The sequence below is a fragment of the Poromitra crassiceps genome (assembly GCF_964638095.1).
Source record: "Poromitra crassiceps genome assembly, chromosome: 1".
NCBI classification, from domain to species: domain Eukaryota; kingdom Metazoa; phylum Chordata; class Actinopteri; order Beryciformes; family Melamphaidae; genus Poromitra; species Poromitra crassiceps.
Genome location: NC_139623.1, coordinates 95,468,721 through 95,484,200, shown reverse-complemented (window position 1 = coordinate 95,484,200; position 15,480 = coordinate 95,468,721). Strand labels below are relative to the sequence as shown.

At 40.3% G+C, this 15,480-nt stretch overlaps 1 protein-coding gene across 1 annotated transcript; it reads right to left on the bottom strand.

The window, feature by feature from the left end:
- Positions 1-1,780: 1,780 nt before the first annotated feature.
- Positions 1,781-14,690, bottom strand: LOC310777675 (dixin-A-like). The gene is made up of 16 exons (XM_083638054.1): positions 14,597-14,690; positions 14,341-14,441; positions 12,528-12,611; positions 12,015-12,068; positions 11,775-11,825; positions 11,502-11,606; positions 8,392-8,445; positions 8,196-8,267; positions 7,411-7,482; positions 7,084-7,149; positions 5,191-5,337; positions 4,236-4,299; positions 4,016-4,112; positions 3,727-3,835; positions 3,510-3,589; positions 1,781-3,365 (listed from the first exon to the last, which is right to left on the bottom strand). The coding sequence occupies exons 2-16, from the start codon at positions 14,374-14,376 to the stop codon at positions 3,356-3,358; spliced, it is 1,101 nt and encodes a 366-aa protein (XP_083494180.1). The 5' UTR covers positions 14,377-14,441; positions 14,597-14,690; the 3' UTR covers positions 1,781-3,355.
- Between the last annotated feature and the right edge of the window lie 790 nt (positions 14,691-15,480).

Below are 15,480 nucleotides of genomic sequence, written 5' to 3'. Positions count from 1 at the left end.
TAGAGCACCATCGTTAAAGCCGGTTAAAGCTCTACAAACTGGCAAATGTCGTAAATGTCGGTTTGAATGCAAATATATAAACAACCACATGGGGGCAGTAAAATACTTGCTATTAGCATTATTGATTACCGGACGCTAGAGCAATTTAAATAGTGTTCATGAACACACACCACCCCATATGAGGTGCAAGGGTCTTGGCCTAATGATTGTCATGGACGAAATGTGTGTGAGAACAATGAACATAGTACACCAGCCTAGAATATTCCCTGTATTTCTCTCTCTCTCTCTCTCACACACACACACACACACACACACACACACACACACATTGAAGGTCCAATCTATGAGTGTAAATACCATTTGAGAAAAATCTAGATTAAAATGCATGTGAATTGTAAAAGACATTCAAAGACAATTTGAAGTGTTAAATTGAGATAAATCGTCTTATTATTCATCGTCATTTATGATTAATTAAAGGATACTCAGTTAACCTGAAACCCTCTTAAGCTTCTTCACAACAGCTGTCACTTAGCCTGGGAAGCTGCCTGACGCTAGCTACAAGCTAGCTCATTTTCAATTGCTGTGCCGCTTGCAAATGCAATGCAGTGCAATAATTGGTCTGCAATGGCAGGCTGGCTCTACTATAATTCCACTGCTCCTAACAAACCACCATACAAATTTGACATTGACATTTTATACATACGGTAGGCTATTTATATATAAACAAGTCAAGTTTTTATTTCACAATATCAAAGTATTTCCAACATTCAATAGACATTCAATCACGTCTTTAGATTTGAGCCACCCACTAAACAGTAGGCTACATTTTTGTAGAAATTTCAGTGAACAAAACAAATGTAAATAACCATCTCACAAGCAAATGGTAAATTCTATACATACATTATGGCATTTTATGTGTGTTGATGTAAAGCACATTTTTCTGTTGGCTTGTGTGAGTGAAGGCAAACATTTTGGGTTAGACTCCACAGTGTGACCATCACTTTGAGTCTCTCTCTTCTGTACAAATATCAGGGGTCTGTAGAATTAATACTGACAGCTGTTTACTGCATTAAGTAGATCAGCTTTAATAATAACAGTAATAGTTCTGTTCTCCTGGCGTTTGAGAAACGTCCATCTTAAATGACACATCTGCCTTATATAGCCTACCTGACTTCCAAACTAAAATATCCATGAACATTGGGAGTGCCCTGTAATTCCAGGAGTCTCACATCCTTACTGTCATCTTTTAAATCTCTGGTGCCAAATTCATATCTATAGCATACTTCATATTAAAACAAATCTGTCTTTATCAAACTTCTCTCTTACATCTTACAGCACATTGTGAAACTATTTAACAGGTATCGTATGTACAAAACAATTTAATGAAGAAAACAAAAGAACAGTACTGATAATCCACATCTATCTCTACATTAACCACAACATTTTAGCATCAAATATATGCAATGACAGCAGTTCAGTCAGTGGATTGTGTGTGTGTGTGTGTGTGTGTGTGTGTATGTGCGTGCGCGCTACAGCTTGACATTAACAACCAAATATGATGCATATAGTTGAATTGGATTAAATTGCTCAGTTTGATATACATTCAGTTTTTTCTTTTGTTTTTCTGTTGACATTTGACTTTCTTCAGTAGCTAGCCATAAGGAGCACAGTTGACACAGTACTAGTGTGCTACTTAGGCAGAGGTGAAGAACATTGTTTTTCAGTCAAACAAATCTTAACCAATAAATCCTATAAATCTTAACCCCCCCCCCCCCTTAAAAAAAAATCTCTATCATACATACCAAGACAGCTGGATTTTGTCAATATAAATTATTTGTCAGGAATGTGGTAAAAACCAAAACAAAGTGTGGAGACGAGACACACAGCAAGGCCTTTCATTCTATCCTTACCATTACCGTATCTGTTATTTATGGCTTATTTATTTAGTTAGTTAGTTTTCATGTTTTTACATCATTGTTCTTTTATTTTTATTTTGTCATTGCACACTTTCTAACTTTCCTTTGAAAAGAGCTAAATAAATAAAGACTATCAATTTTATTATTATATTATTAGACTGTGTTGCATACATTACATCCCTCATGACAGACAAGTGGCCAGCTGTGCTCCACCTTGCTGGAATTTACAGCCTCCATTTTGCCTAACATTTATTTAGCTGTATTCGTTTACAACTGATACACTTACAGACATACAGCTCTGCCAGTCCACTTACTTGCAATGGTTTGGGAGCATTTCTTGAATGCTGTGGCACAGACACTCTAAAAATACAAATATGCAGTACAAACAGACCGTGTCACTGTTCAGCTGGCCTGCGGTGACACTAGTTTTTCAGGGCAGTATCTGTGTTAGAATATAGCTGTCAGTGCCGGAGTCTGACTCTTTTTGCATAAATGCGACAAGCTCTGTTTTGTGAAATACTTTTCTGTAGGATATCATTCAAAAATAATTACATCAACTACTGAACTTGTTCAGCAGTTTGTAACACTTTTAATTCAAATGCATGGTCTTGTGTGCCTTTGAGGGGGAAATGAATTAGTGTTTGTGTGTGGGGGTGTCCTATTAATTAATCAATGTGACTACCGTATATGGCTTTGTGCCTATAGTAAACTTTCCTTCCTTTTATCTTTCCTTTCTATTGGAGATACTACTGTAATACAGATGTATAAACATGTACCAGGGCAAAATAACACAATTTCAATGTTGAAATTCAGTAGTATTCTTTTCTCTTTAAAAATACAATGAAATAGGAGCAGGATTGCTGCATGGACAGTGAATATTCACACTGAATGTTGAAAGCTGACTAATAAACCATCAATAAGACTTATTAACTTCCAGTGGCTCATAAAAACCTTTGGCCTGGACCACTAGAGTAGCCCAATTTGCCCCAGTCTGACTGAAACTACAAACCTGTGGTGGTTTTCTAAACAGTTAATCAAAAGTAACAGTTCTAGCTACCTCTCAGTCCAGCTTTTGATCATCAAGTTATAGCCTGCATATACATGCAGTCACTGATTGTAATCCTGGTTTTAGGGTACAAGGACTCTACACGCATGGAAAGATAATTTCCTTAGTAAGGCACTGAGATATTCTAGACATCAGGCATAGATCAACACTGTCTTCACAGTGAGTAGGGCTAACTGCAGGGTGTAGTACCAGCCGATCAACCCCAAATCTATTGCTGACAAGTCTTATCTTGCTAAGAAGTCAAATCTCAAAAAGCGTCCACTTTTCCTTCTGTCCACATCACTCTTTCTCAGTAGTTGGGCCCGGTGTCCCTCTGGGCTCGGAGTAACCAGGGACAAAATAAACAAGGCTGTCAAGGCTCCTCAGCTTGAACCTACAATGGTCTGGGACAAAAAGGATCATGAGTTGCTGAACACAGAGTGAAAGGGACAGTAAAAGAGAAAGAGAAGAAAGAGAGAGATAGAAGAGAGAGAGAGAGAGAGAGAGAGAGAGAGAGAGAGAGAGAGAGATATTGTATTTGTTGTTACCTTTCCTCACCATGGTCCTCTTCCACCCAGGCCACAATCTTTCCTTCCCAACCAGGAACGATTGCCCCGTCCAAGAACACCTGCTCACAGGCATAAAGTCACACACTGGCATGACAGGTCTATTCTGTCACACTGGATGCAAGGCAATTAAAATGCACTCTAAAAAAAGGCCAGAATTCAAGTTTGATTTGGTGTTTTTTTCACAGCCTCCTCTTACCTCTTCTTTCACAGTGCCAAACTCAGGGTCCAGGGCCTTGAAGTGGTACCTGTAGTTTCCATCTCGATCAACAGCTGCCTTAACATCCTTCAGAGTCACCTCACCCAGCCTGTGCAACATCACGTCAAACAGATACTTTGAGATTTGGAATTCTGGTATTTTTTTTCTTTCTTTCAACATTTCAACATTTGGTCTTCAACTACCCTAAGAATAAACAGAAACATAATGTACATTTCGGAAAGAACAAAGACACACACACGCATACTTGCACACACAGACACCCACGCACCTCTTTGGTATGTTGACCATGGAAGGCATTGGGGATTGGCCGGTGAAATAAAGGATTTTAGTAGCGGCAGAAGGACTGCTATGGGAATGAGAAACCTCTGTAATAAACAACAGGAAAGGGTCAGTAAAACCACAAAGTGTGTACATTGTGTACAGTGTGTGTGTGTGTGTGTGTGTGTGTGTGTGTGTGTGTGTGTGTGTGAGAGACAGGAAAATCTTACTTGTGCGAGGCCAGGAGTCGGGGTCTGTGTGTGTGGCTTTGCGTCTTGGCGACTTCCCCCGTCCCTGCAGTATTTGAATAAATGGTTAGTTTGATCTTTATGTTAGGTTGAGGTTCCCAAACTTTTTCATGTCAAGGAAGGTATGAATTAGACCACGGCCCCTCATTTGATAAAGTGTCCTTAAGGAACGCCACGTCTCTCATGACGGACACGTTGACTCCCGCCTACCCATCTGTACTTCGGGGTTCTCAAAGTTTGTAAAAGAAAATAAGGCAAGATATCCAGTCAAAATAAGGCAGGATATCTGCTCATTTCCCCACTTGTGATTGGTCGAATACCATTGAAGGTAGGTATCCGCTCATTTCCCCACTTGTGATTGGTCGAATACCATCAATCTTCCTTCTGGAAGTGTTTTTTTCTTTGGAAGATGATAACTTCCTCTGTCCAAACTTTGATGGGCGGAAGTACAGTACAGACTGTCTCTGGTGCATTCAAAGATTGAGTTAGAGATAGACTGGCTTGAGAGAGTAATTTTGTAGGAGTTATGATTTAATGTAGTATTATGTAATTATGTCTATGTGACCAAAACAATTATCCTTATGCATTCTCTCACTGTGCCCATTGTCTTAATCAATGTAACGTGAAATTAACTATTCCTCATTTTGCCAGGGACGACCTGAAACACCCTCAACACGTGCTGGAAGTTCCCTGACTCCACTTTGGGAATATTTGGGGTATTTTCTCTTTATTAGCCAGTAATATAGAGCAATGGGGAGGGTAGGACTTGTAAGCCCATGTAGTTTTGGCCCCAGAACGCTGACCCACAGAGAGTTCCTATCTTTTACACAGCTTGTTTCAGTTTGAACCAGAGACACTGGTATATGCTGATCTCCACTTTACAATGGAGAAACAACTGTCTGGTTTGAGTGAGGTGTGTGAATTCTTGTGTGTGTACCCGGTGTGTATGGAGAACATGCAGCCGGTCTATGAGCGAGGCTATGCCCTGCTCCAGGGTGTCCACCGTGTGGTGCTGAGGGTCGTGCTCTCTGAAGTTGTTCCTCAAACTCCTGAGTGAATCTCTGAGCAGCTGCACCTCCTCTGCCTGCTAACAGAGCATAGACAACACCTGAGTGAATCTCTGAGCAGCTGCACCACCTCTACCTGCTAACATACCTGCTAACATATACAAATAGTGTAGTAGCCGTACTGTACCGCACTGCTGCTAATGTTCAATAGTATGTTAATTAGGCATATGCTATTTGCACCTAACAGAATGTTACTATGTTTAATTATGTTTAATTATGTTTAATTATGTTTAAAGTATGTTCATGCTATTTGGACATATGTGCCACTGTCTGTGGCGTGTCTTACTGCTTTATTGCTTGTTGCCTCTTGTTTTTAATTATTTTTTATTTTATTTTTGCACTATGTTGTAACAGAGTCTACAGCACAAGAATTTCACACGTGATACTTGTACTACGGAGTGACAATAAAAATCTTAACAGAGCATAGACAACACCTGAGTGAATCTCTGAGCAGATGCACCTCCTCTACCTGCTAATAGAGCATAGAAAACTACTGAGTGAATCTCTAAGCAGATGCACCTCCTCTACTTGCTAACATTGCATAGAAAACACCAGAGTGAATCTCTGAGCAGCTGCCACTCCTCTACTTGCTAACAGAGCATAGAAAACTCCTGAGTGAATCTCTGAGCAGCTGCCACTCCTCTACTTGCTAACAGAGCATATAAAACTCCTGAGTGAATCTCTGAGCAGCTGCCACTCCTCTACTTGCTAACAGAGCATATAAAACTCCTGAGTGAATCTCTGAGCAGCTGCACATCCTCTGCCTGCTAACAGAGCATAGAAAACACACAAAGCAAACAAAATCAAACAGGACCAGTGTTCTTGCCAAAACCCTTAACAGCGTTTTCTTGTATGTTGTGTGTATGTTAAGGATGAGTAAGCATATATCCCACACTAGGGTTTTCACAGACTAGTCGAGTATCAAAACCACTAGTAGACACTGCATCTGTCGACTAATCATTCATCTGTGGTTTTCGGAATAAACAATATAAATAAATAAATAAATAAATAAATAAATAAATAAATAAATAAATAAATAAATAAATAAATAAATAAATAAATAGAACATAATTTGAACAATAATTGTCTACATCATGCCATGTTAAAGAAACAGAATTTAAGGTATTTAGAGATGGAAAGGCCTCTGTCTATGTTGTTACTGCAGTCAAACAGTGGCTATCTCCAGCTCAGACAAGCTGCTGGAGTTTAGAGGCTCATTTGTAAGCAGCCAGCCAATCGAGCTATAGATCTACTATTTCACATATAGTTAACACATTACTGGCTGTTTTTGAGACTTTTTTGTGTGTGTGGATATGATCATTTGTAGTGGGTGAAAAAAAATCTGATATACCTCCCGTGACTAGTCAACTACTTTTTGGGAGTAGTGGATGACTACTAAAATGCAGTAGTGGTGAATGCCCTAAATCCCACAGATGAAGTATGAATAAGGATGAAGAAGTATGTTGCACTTGTCCGATCTTAAGAACAGTTAATCTACAGATGTATTAGTGTAATGGCTAATGTGACTTGATTTCATTGTTTAAAATATAGTTAAAAGTGTATTATCATCTCTGCACCTTCAACAAGCTTACCATATTTAATCTGTTATTTTCCTGATTTCAATGAGCACTTACATGCTATATTATGGCGTGCAAGAGAAAAAATGTGTGATGCTTTGAGTGAGTACACTAATACATACACAAACACAGCATTGTGTTCCTGCTAGAGCCAGGCCCAATGAGTTCAGCACAGACAGCACTTACCCCTGATACTGAGGGAGCTGCATGTCCAGAGTGAGAATATCCATTGTTTTCAGTGTTGGTAGGAATCTGGAAAACACACACACACACACACACACACACACACACACACACACACACACACACACACACACACACACACACACACACACACACACACACACACACACACACACACACACACACACACACACACACACACACACACACACACAGCATGAGGCATGTCACTTTGTTAACGTATTGTATAATGTTGTTTTGCATTCATGACTGCCTGTTGCAGACAGGAATGTAGAGCAGAGGAGAGTCGGTAGAGAAGTGCCACATTACCTGCTGCAGATCCTGAGCCATCAGCTCCTGTAGCATGCTGTTCTTATGCTCTAACTGTCTTTTCAATTCAGCCTGACACAGAGACACAAACAGCCATCAAAATACACAGTGATCAGCTCCCTAGATCCAAAGACATGCTTTACAGGATATTACAACATGGCTTATGCAGTGTTCAGACCTTTTAACTGTTTGCTATGGTATGGAATGAGCGAAGGGGATAAAGAGCAGGACTTGCAGCTATGCTAAAATGTTCTACTGAATGAGAGTGGCTGTGTTGACACAAGCAGAAGTATCAATACCACAAATAATCTGTAAAGGGCATTTCAGATGTGTGCGTATGTTTAACTTGTTCATAAAAATCATAAAACTTAAGCGCAAATTATGCTCGAGCGAAATCGACGGCGCTGACTGCGCCGAGGGGATCGAGGCGGCTGGGCGTCCTCTCGGCGCAGCTCGGCGTAGGGGGCGTGCAGCACGTCGAAAATGTGACTCTGCGCCGTCAATTCATTGTTGTGAGGAATGAGGAAATGCCATTTCCTCATTTAACATGCTTGTCCCTCATCTAGCAAAGCCTTCTGCAGGCTCACCGGAATGAGTTTTGAAATGGAGGGACAATAAAATGTTCCCCCACCGACATGATTGCAAGTTATTGGTAAACGACACGATAACGTTTTGGACAAGTTACGTTCGAGTATGCACAGTCTCGCTGTCGCCGCTCGTCGGCGGCAAGGCTCCAAGTCGTGGCTGCGCAAAACCATGCTGGGCGCTTAACTGACATATAGTACCTGCTGCCTTTGGCTGTCTTCAAGTTTGTGTTTGTGTTGCTGCAGTAGTCGCTCCTTCTGTCCCATCTCCTTCTGCAACCGAAAGGGGAAAGGTAGAGGATGAAGTCAATGAGGTCGTATGATTTAGTACCAAATCTATTTGCTGATTTCAAGCTGCTATTTAACATACTGTAAACACCTCATTAAAGTGTCTCACCTTGCATTCGCCCCACAGCCTATTGCATTCCTCCAGCTTCCACTGCAGCTCTGCCTGCAATAAAGAAAAATCATATTTCAAGACTTTCATTGACTCCATTCAAAATATGTGTGAAACAAAATATAATCAAGTTTCTGCATGTACTGTTGAAACCTTTTTTGTGTGTATTATTTTGTATTATGTATTGTGTTTTTATTGTGTATTGTGTTGCTTTCTCAAACTTTTTTTAGCCCCCATGTAAAGCGTCTTTGAGTACCTTTAAAAGCGCTCTATAAATAAAATGTATTATTATTATTTATTATTATTAGAGACCAGCACTTATTCACTGAAATATGACATGTTTGCTTTCACGTTATTAGAAACAGACTAGACTCTGCATCTATTTGTAGTGTTACTGTCCACTGTACACTTTGTTTCATATGTTCTGGTTGTTACTGTCCGCTGTACACTTTGTTTCATATGTTCTGGTAGTTACTGTCCGCTGTACACTTTGTTTCATAAGTTCTGGTTGTTACTGTTCACTGTACACTTAGTTTCATACGTTCTGGTTGTTACTGTTCACTGTACACTTTGTTTCATACATTCTGGTTGTTACTGTCCACTGTACACTTAGTTTCATACGTTCTGGTTGTTACTGTTCACTGTACACTTTGTTTCATACATTCTGGTTGTTACTGTCCACTGTACACTTTGTTTCATACGTTCTGGTTGTTACTGTCCGCTGTACACTTTGTTTCATAAGTTCTGGTTGTTACTGTCCACTGTACACTTAGTTTCATACGTTCTGGTTGTTACTGTTCACTGTACACTTTGTTTCATACATTCTGGTTGTTACTGTCCACTGTACACTTTGTTTCATACGTTCTGGTTGTTACTGTCCGCTGTACACTTTGTTTCATATGTTCTGGTTGTTACTGTTCACTGTACACTTTGTTTCATAAGTTCTGATTGTTACTGTTCACTGTACACTTTGTTTCATACGTTCTGGTTGTTACTGTCCGCTGTACACTTTGTTTCATACGTTCTGATTGTTACTGTTCACTGTACACTTTGTTTCATAAGTTCTGGTTGTTACTGTTCACTGTACACTTTGTTTCATACGTTCTGCTTGTTACTGTTCACTGTACACTTTGTTTCATACGTTCTGGTTGTTACTGTCCACTGTACACTTTGTTTCATACGTTCTGGTTGTTACTGTCCGCTGTACACTTTGTTTCATACATGTACGTTCTGGTTGTTACTGTCCGCTGTACACTTTGTTTCATACATGTACGTTCTGGTTGTTACTGTTCACTGTACACTTTGTTTCATACGTTCTGGTTGTTACTGTTCACTGTACACTTTGTTTCATACGTTCTGGTTGTTACTGTCCGCTGTACACTTTGTTTCATACATGTACGTTCTGGTTGTTACTGTTCACTGTACACTTTGTTTCATACGTTCTGGTTGTTACTGTTCACTGTACACTTTGTTTCATACGTTCTGGTTGTTACTGTTCACTGTACACTTTGTTTCATACATTCTGGTTGTTACTGTCCACTGTACACTTTGTTTCATACGTTCTGGTTGTTACTGTTCACTGTACACTTTGTTTCATACGTTCTGGTTGTTACTGTTCACTGTACACTTTGTTTCATACGTTCTGGTTGTTACTGTCCACTGTACACTTTGTTTCATACGTTCTGGTTGTTACTGTCCACTGTACACTTTGTTTCATACGTTCTGGTTGTTACTGTCCGCTGTACACTTTGTTTCATACGTTCTGATTGTTACTGTTCGTTGTACACTTTGTTTCATACGTTCTGGTTGTTACTGTCCGCTGTACACTTTGTTTCATACATGTACGTTCTGGTTGTTACTGTCCACTGTCCACTTTTTTTCATACGTTCTGGTTGTTGAATTTGTTAGTGTCTGCTCTACAGTTTGTTTAATACGTTCTGGTTGTTGAGTTTGTTAGTGTCCGCGGTACAGTTTGTTTCATACGTTCTGGTTGTTGAGTTTGTTAGTGTCCGCTGTACAGTTTGTTTCATACGTTCTGATTGTTGAGTTTGTTAGTGTCCCCGGTACAGTTTGTTTCATACGTTCTGGTTGTTGAGTTTGTTAGTGTCCGCTGTACAGTTTGTTTCATACATTCTGGTTGTTGAGTTTGTTAGTGTCCCCGGTACAGTTTGTTTCATACGTTCTGGTTGTTGAGTTTGTTAGTGTCCGCTGTACAGTTTGTTTCATACGTTCTGGTTGTTGAGTTTGTTAGTGGCCGCGGTACAGTTTGTTTCATACGTTCTGGTTGTTGAGTTTGTTAGTGTCTACTGTACAGTTTGGTTCATACGTTCTGGTTGTTGAGTTTGTTAGTGTCCCCGGTACAGTTTGTTTCATACGTTCTGGTTGTTGAGTTTGTTAGTGTCTACTGTACAGTTTGTTTCATACGTTCTGGTTGTTGAGTTTGTTAGTGTCTACTGTACAGTTTGTTTCATACGTTCTGGTTGTTGAGTTTGTTAGTGTCTACTGTACAGTTTGTTTCATACGTTCTGGTTGTTGAGTTTGTTAGTGGCCGCTGTACAGTTTGTTTCATATGTTCTGGTTGTTGAGTTTGTTAGTGTCCGCTGTACAGTTTGTTTCATACGTTCTGGTTGTTGAGTTTGTTAGTGGCCGCGGTACAGTTTGTTTCATACGTTCTGGTTGTTGAGTTTGTTAGTGTCCGCTGTACAGTTTGTTTCATACGTTCTGGTTGTTGAGTTTGTTAGTGGCCGCGGTACAGTTTGTTTCATACGTTCTGGTTGTTGAGTTTGTTAGTGTCCGCTGTACAGTTTGTTTCATACGTTCTGGTTGTTGAGTTTGTTAGTGGCCGCGGTACAGTTTGTTTCATACGTTCTGGTTGTTGAGTTTGTTAGTGGCCGCGGTACAGTTTGTTTCATACGTTCTGGTTGTTGAGTTTGTTAGTGGCCGCGGTACAGTTTGTTTCATACGTTCTGGTTGTTGAGTTTGTTAGTGGCCGCGGTACAGTTTGTTTCATACGTTCTGGTTGTTGAGTTTGTTAGTGGCCGCGGTACAGTTTGTTTCATACGTTCTGGTTGTTGAGTTTGTTAGTGGCCGCGGTACAGTTTGTTTCATACGTTCTGGTTGTTGAGTTCATCCTTGGTCATGCCGGCTCTGAGCAGCTCTTGCTTAATCTGCAGTATGGAGGTCTCCTGGGTACAAAGCCTCTGCTGCTGGGCCTCCTGCACATACACAGACAGACACACAGACAGGCAGACATGCAGGCAGACAGACCTTTAATATTCTGCTTGTTCATATTTTAGCCAAGAAGCTGTTTTCTATTCAACTGAATAATAAAATAGGTTTGTATGTAAAAATATGAATTGTCTGAATCTGTTTGTGCATCTTACCTTGACTCCCTGCAGGTTTCTCATCTCCTGCTTACAGCGCAACAGTTCCCTCTAAAGCAACCAGCAGACAATACACAAATTCAATATTAATCACAGAGCATATCCCAAAAGCTTACTCTCTCAGCAACATGCACCCTCTGTACACCACATGAAATTGTAGTAGTGTCCTTTATACCACCAAATGAAGCGTAACACAAGAGATACTGATCATTTGAAACAATAAGCCACACACATATTTACCCTCAGCTCCTGAGCCTCCTCCATACTCTGGTCTAACCGACTGCGAATGACTATCTGGAAGAAGGAAAACAACGAGAGAAACGAGGGATGTGTGTGAGAAACACAGTAGACTGACAGAATAAAAGAAGAGAAACTGATATCCGTGTCGCCCTCTGCTACACACATAAGCATGTGATCACACACACACACACACACACACACACACACACACACACACACACACACACACACACACACACACACACACACACACGCACACGCACACATGTGCACACACACACACACACACACACACACACACACACACACACACACACACACACACACACATACACACACGGAGCTGAGAAAAAGAAATGTGATCTGCCACCGAAGACAAAGAGCTGGTGAAACAGAGTGATGGAGAGAGAGAGAGAGAGAGAGAGAGAGCAGGCAGAGAAAGACAGGAAATGACACATGGATTGAGGGAAAAACTGAAAGAAAGATAAAATAGAAAGGAGAGAATAGGAGTACCAGTTGCTGCTCAGCATTGCCCTCCTCCAGACTCAGAGTGGGGTCCTGCTCGTCCTCAGGCAGCGAGCCGTGCAGCAGCAGAGCCTTGAGAACACACAGGGCAGAACATGTGACAGGAGTTTGTCATTTGGAGTGAAGAAGTTCTGTTCAGAAAGCTCTGTTCTCTGCTCTAAACAGACGTCTGTAGCCTTATCTGATCTAGGCTATGTACTGTGGGTGTGCGTCACGTTTAATGAGCATGGCATTTGTGTATTCTACCATCTCTTTTTGTCTATTTTATAGTTTATCGTTTATACTTTAATAATGACAAAAGTCTCATGTATTCAGTCCCCTTATTTTATTTCGGGCTACATTTGGGCTAATCTTTTTCTTTTTTTCTTTTCATTGCATGCTATTGAGAACTGCTCACAAGTTTTCCTCAAGTCACAAAGGAAAAAATAAATCTCTACTAGTGTAAATATAGCACACTTATACTGGTACAAACCTCCACTGTATCTATTTCTATATATTTGTTCTATTCTACTTACTCTCTATTTACTTTTTTTTAAACTTTTGTCTGTGATATTGCTGCTATGTTTGATCTTGTCTTTGCTGCACTGATGAGGAGTAGCACTCCGAATTTGCATCACCGTTGCATAGGGGTGTCACAATATATCGTCCCACGAAATTTTGCGATAGTAAAACGTCACGATATGTATCGTTGAGATGAAATCTCATATCGCAATTTTTTTTTTTTTTTTTTCCAAAAATAGACAAAGAAACGTCTTTGTTTGTTGAAGTTCAATGTGTGGAAAGTAGTTCAGTTGAACAAGTCTCTGAAGAGACACATGAGAAGTTATACAGGAGAGAAACCATTCAATTGAGTTTCTGGCAAAACTGTTTACTTGACAGGAAAAACTGAAGATGCATAAAAAATAGACTAAGAAAAGTCTTGTTGTTTGAGTTTGAAGAAAAACTGAAGATGCATAATGAGAATTTATACTGCTGAGAAACCTTTTAGTTCAAAGTAAATCTAAGTGACGGTGTAACTCATTCTATTTCAAGATAAGCCTTATCTCCAATCTCATGTTTTTTCTAGTTGTTATTGTAATAACAATTTCCCACAACAGCATGTTTTGTATTTGTGCATTTCAAATAAAATACTACTTTTCCAGTCATATATTGTCATTATTCAAGTTTAAAAAAATATTGTTAAAATCGTATCGTATCGTATCGTTATCGTGAACCCAGTATCGTGATACGTATCGTATCGTGAACTGAGTGTATCGTGACACCCCTACCGTTGCATCATGTACATTACATTACATAACACTTTACAATATCACATTTTGTCAACAGTACAGAAAACAACTATGCAACACAATCAATGACAGCCAAGACATTTTGATGGACTAGAGTAGCACCATGTGGGAAGTAGTTTGTACTGAACGTGTTTTTTTTATTTTTTTTAATGGAAAGATGTTAGATCAAGAGGGGCCCAGGTGGAGCCTGAAAAGGTGAGTTATTAGTCTCCGCTGAAAGATGAGCAGTGATTCGGCCATCGTGACTGAAGGGGGGGGTTTGTTCGACCATTGTGGCACCAGGTACGAGTCTACGAGAAGAGTCGCGATCGGGACAATGACATGTACAATGATAATAAAGGACTTCTAATTTCTAATTCCATGCAACTTTATGAGAAAATACAGATGCACTCACTGGTTGGGCTAATTTTAATCTAGAAGTCAATGGGAAGTCATTTTGCTCGGTGGGAAAGCCTGGAGGTTTACAGTCTGTATTATCTCATACAGCGTGTCAAGCTGCGTGCAGCGTGTACCTGTAAAGCAGACACCATTTTACGTGTTTCCTGCATCTCCTGCTGCAAATCTTCACTGAGAGAATCCTCCCACACGGTCTTCACTACAACATGAGATGACTCTACACACACACACACACACACACACACACACACACACACACACACACACACACACACACACACACACACTTTTAATCTTATACATGTCAATCATTAAACGTGTAGTTTTTCTCCAATCAAACCTGATGTTGGTTTGTGAGTGGACTGAACTAACCATTGCTCTGCTGTTGCTGGTCTTCTTCCTGCTGTCTCTCCCCTGAGTGGCTGCTAGGGGGTGCTCTTGGGGATGAAAGAGGGCTGATGGAGCTGAGGCTTTGGCGGGACAAAACACTGGTTAATGACATTATCCCGGAGAAGCATGGGACACACATACACACACACACCAGGGGCGTAGTGGAGGGTAAACGCAAGCAAACACAGTTTACCCACCTCTTTGAAATTAGGCACTTTGTGCAAGTGTACACTCACCTATTTTCAGATCAACACACACACACACACAGTCAGTGTTGTGCATGAGCTCGCTAATAGAGCGCCGCTCACTGAGTAAGCTCATTATTCTCATGAGCGGTGAGCTGAGCACCTTTTTGCAACCTGGGCCAATTATTATATATATATTATATATACCTATATTATTATATATAGGATATTACTAGGGGTGGGGGGAAAAATCGATTCACCTAAGTATCGCGATTTTTAATGTCACGATTTTTTGGATCGATCTTTTATTCCAGAATCGATAATCGCAAAAAAAAAAAAAAAAAAAAAAAAAAAAAAAAAAAATTGTGCTTGCAGTCAGGCCACTCACTGAACAGCAGGCCAGGCGCCGCCTACTGGTTTACTAGTGGTTTTATTACTTTATTAGTTAGTCTGAAGTAATAATTACACTTCAGGGTTAAAGTGGGTGCATCTCATTGTAAAATTGGACTTCAAACGGCCCAAATCTGGCTTCAAACGGCCCAAATTTCACGCGCGTTGGCCCATATCGGCCTGGCCTGCTTGGTATCTAATGCCCGGCCTGAATTATGATCCCAGTCCGCCCCTGTTTTTAACTATATCGCCCAGCCCTACTCATGATATATAATATACAGTCTCTAGTGT

Bases quoted from the DNA above. Each gene is read 5' to 3' on its own strand.
- LOC310777675 (XM_083638054.1), bottom strand. From the start codon at position 14,376: ATGCAGGAAACACGTAAAATGGTGTCTGCTTTACAG. The intron at 11,826-12,014 runs GTAAATATGTGT...TGGTTGCTTTAG, and splicing joins AGGAGGCTCAGGAGCTGAGG to AGGGAACTGTTGCGCTGTAA. The intron at 3,590-3,726 runs GTAAGAGGAGGC...GCCTGTGAGCAG, and splicing joins TTGGCACTGTGAAAGAAGAG to GTGTTCTTGGACGGGGCAAT.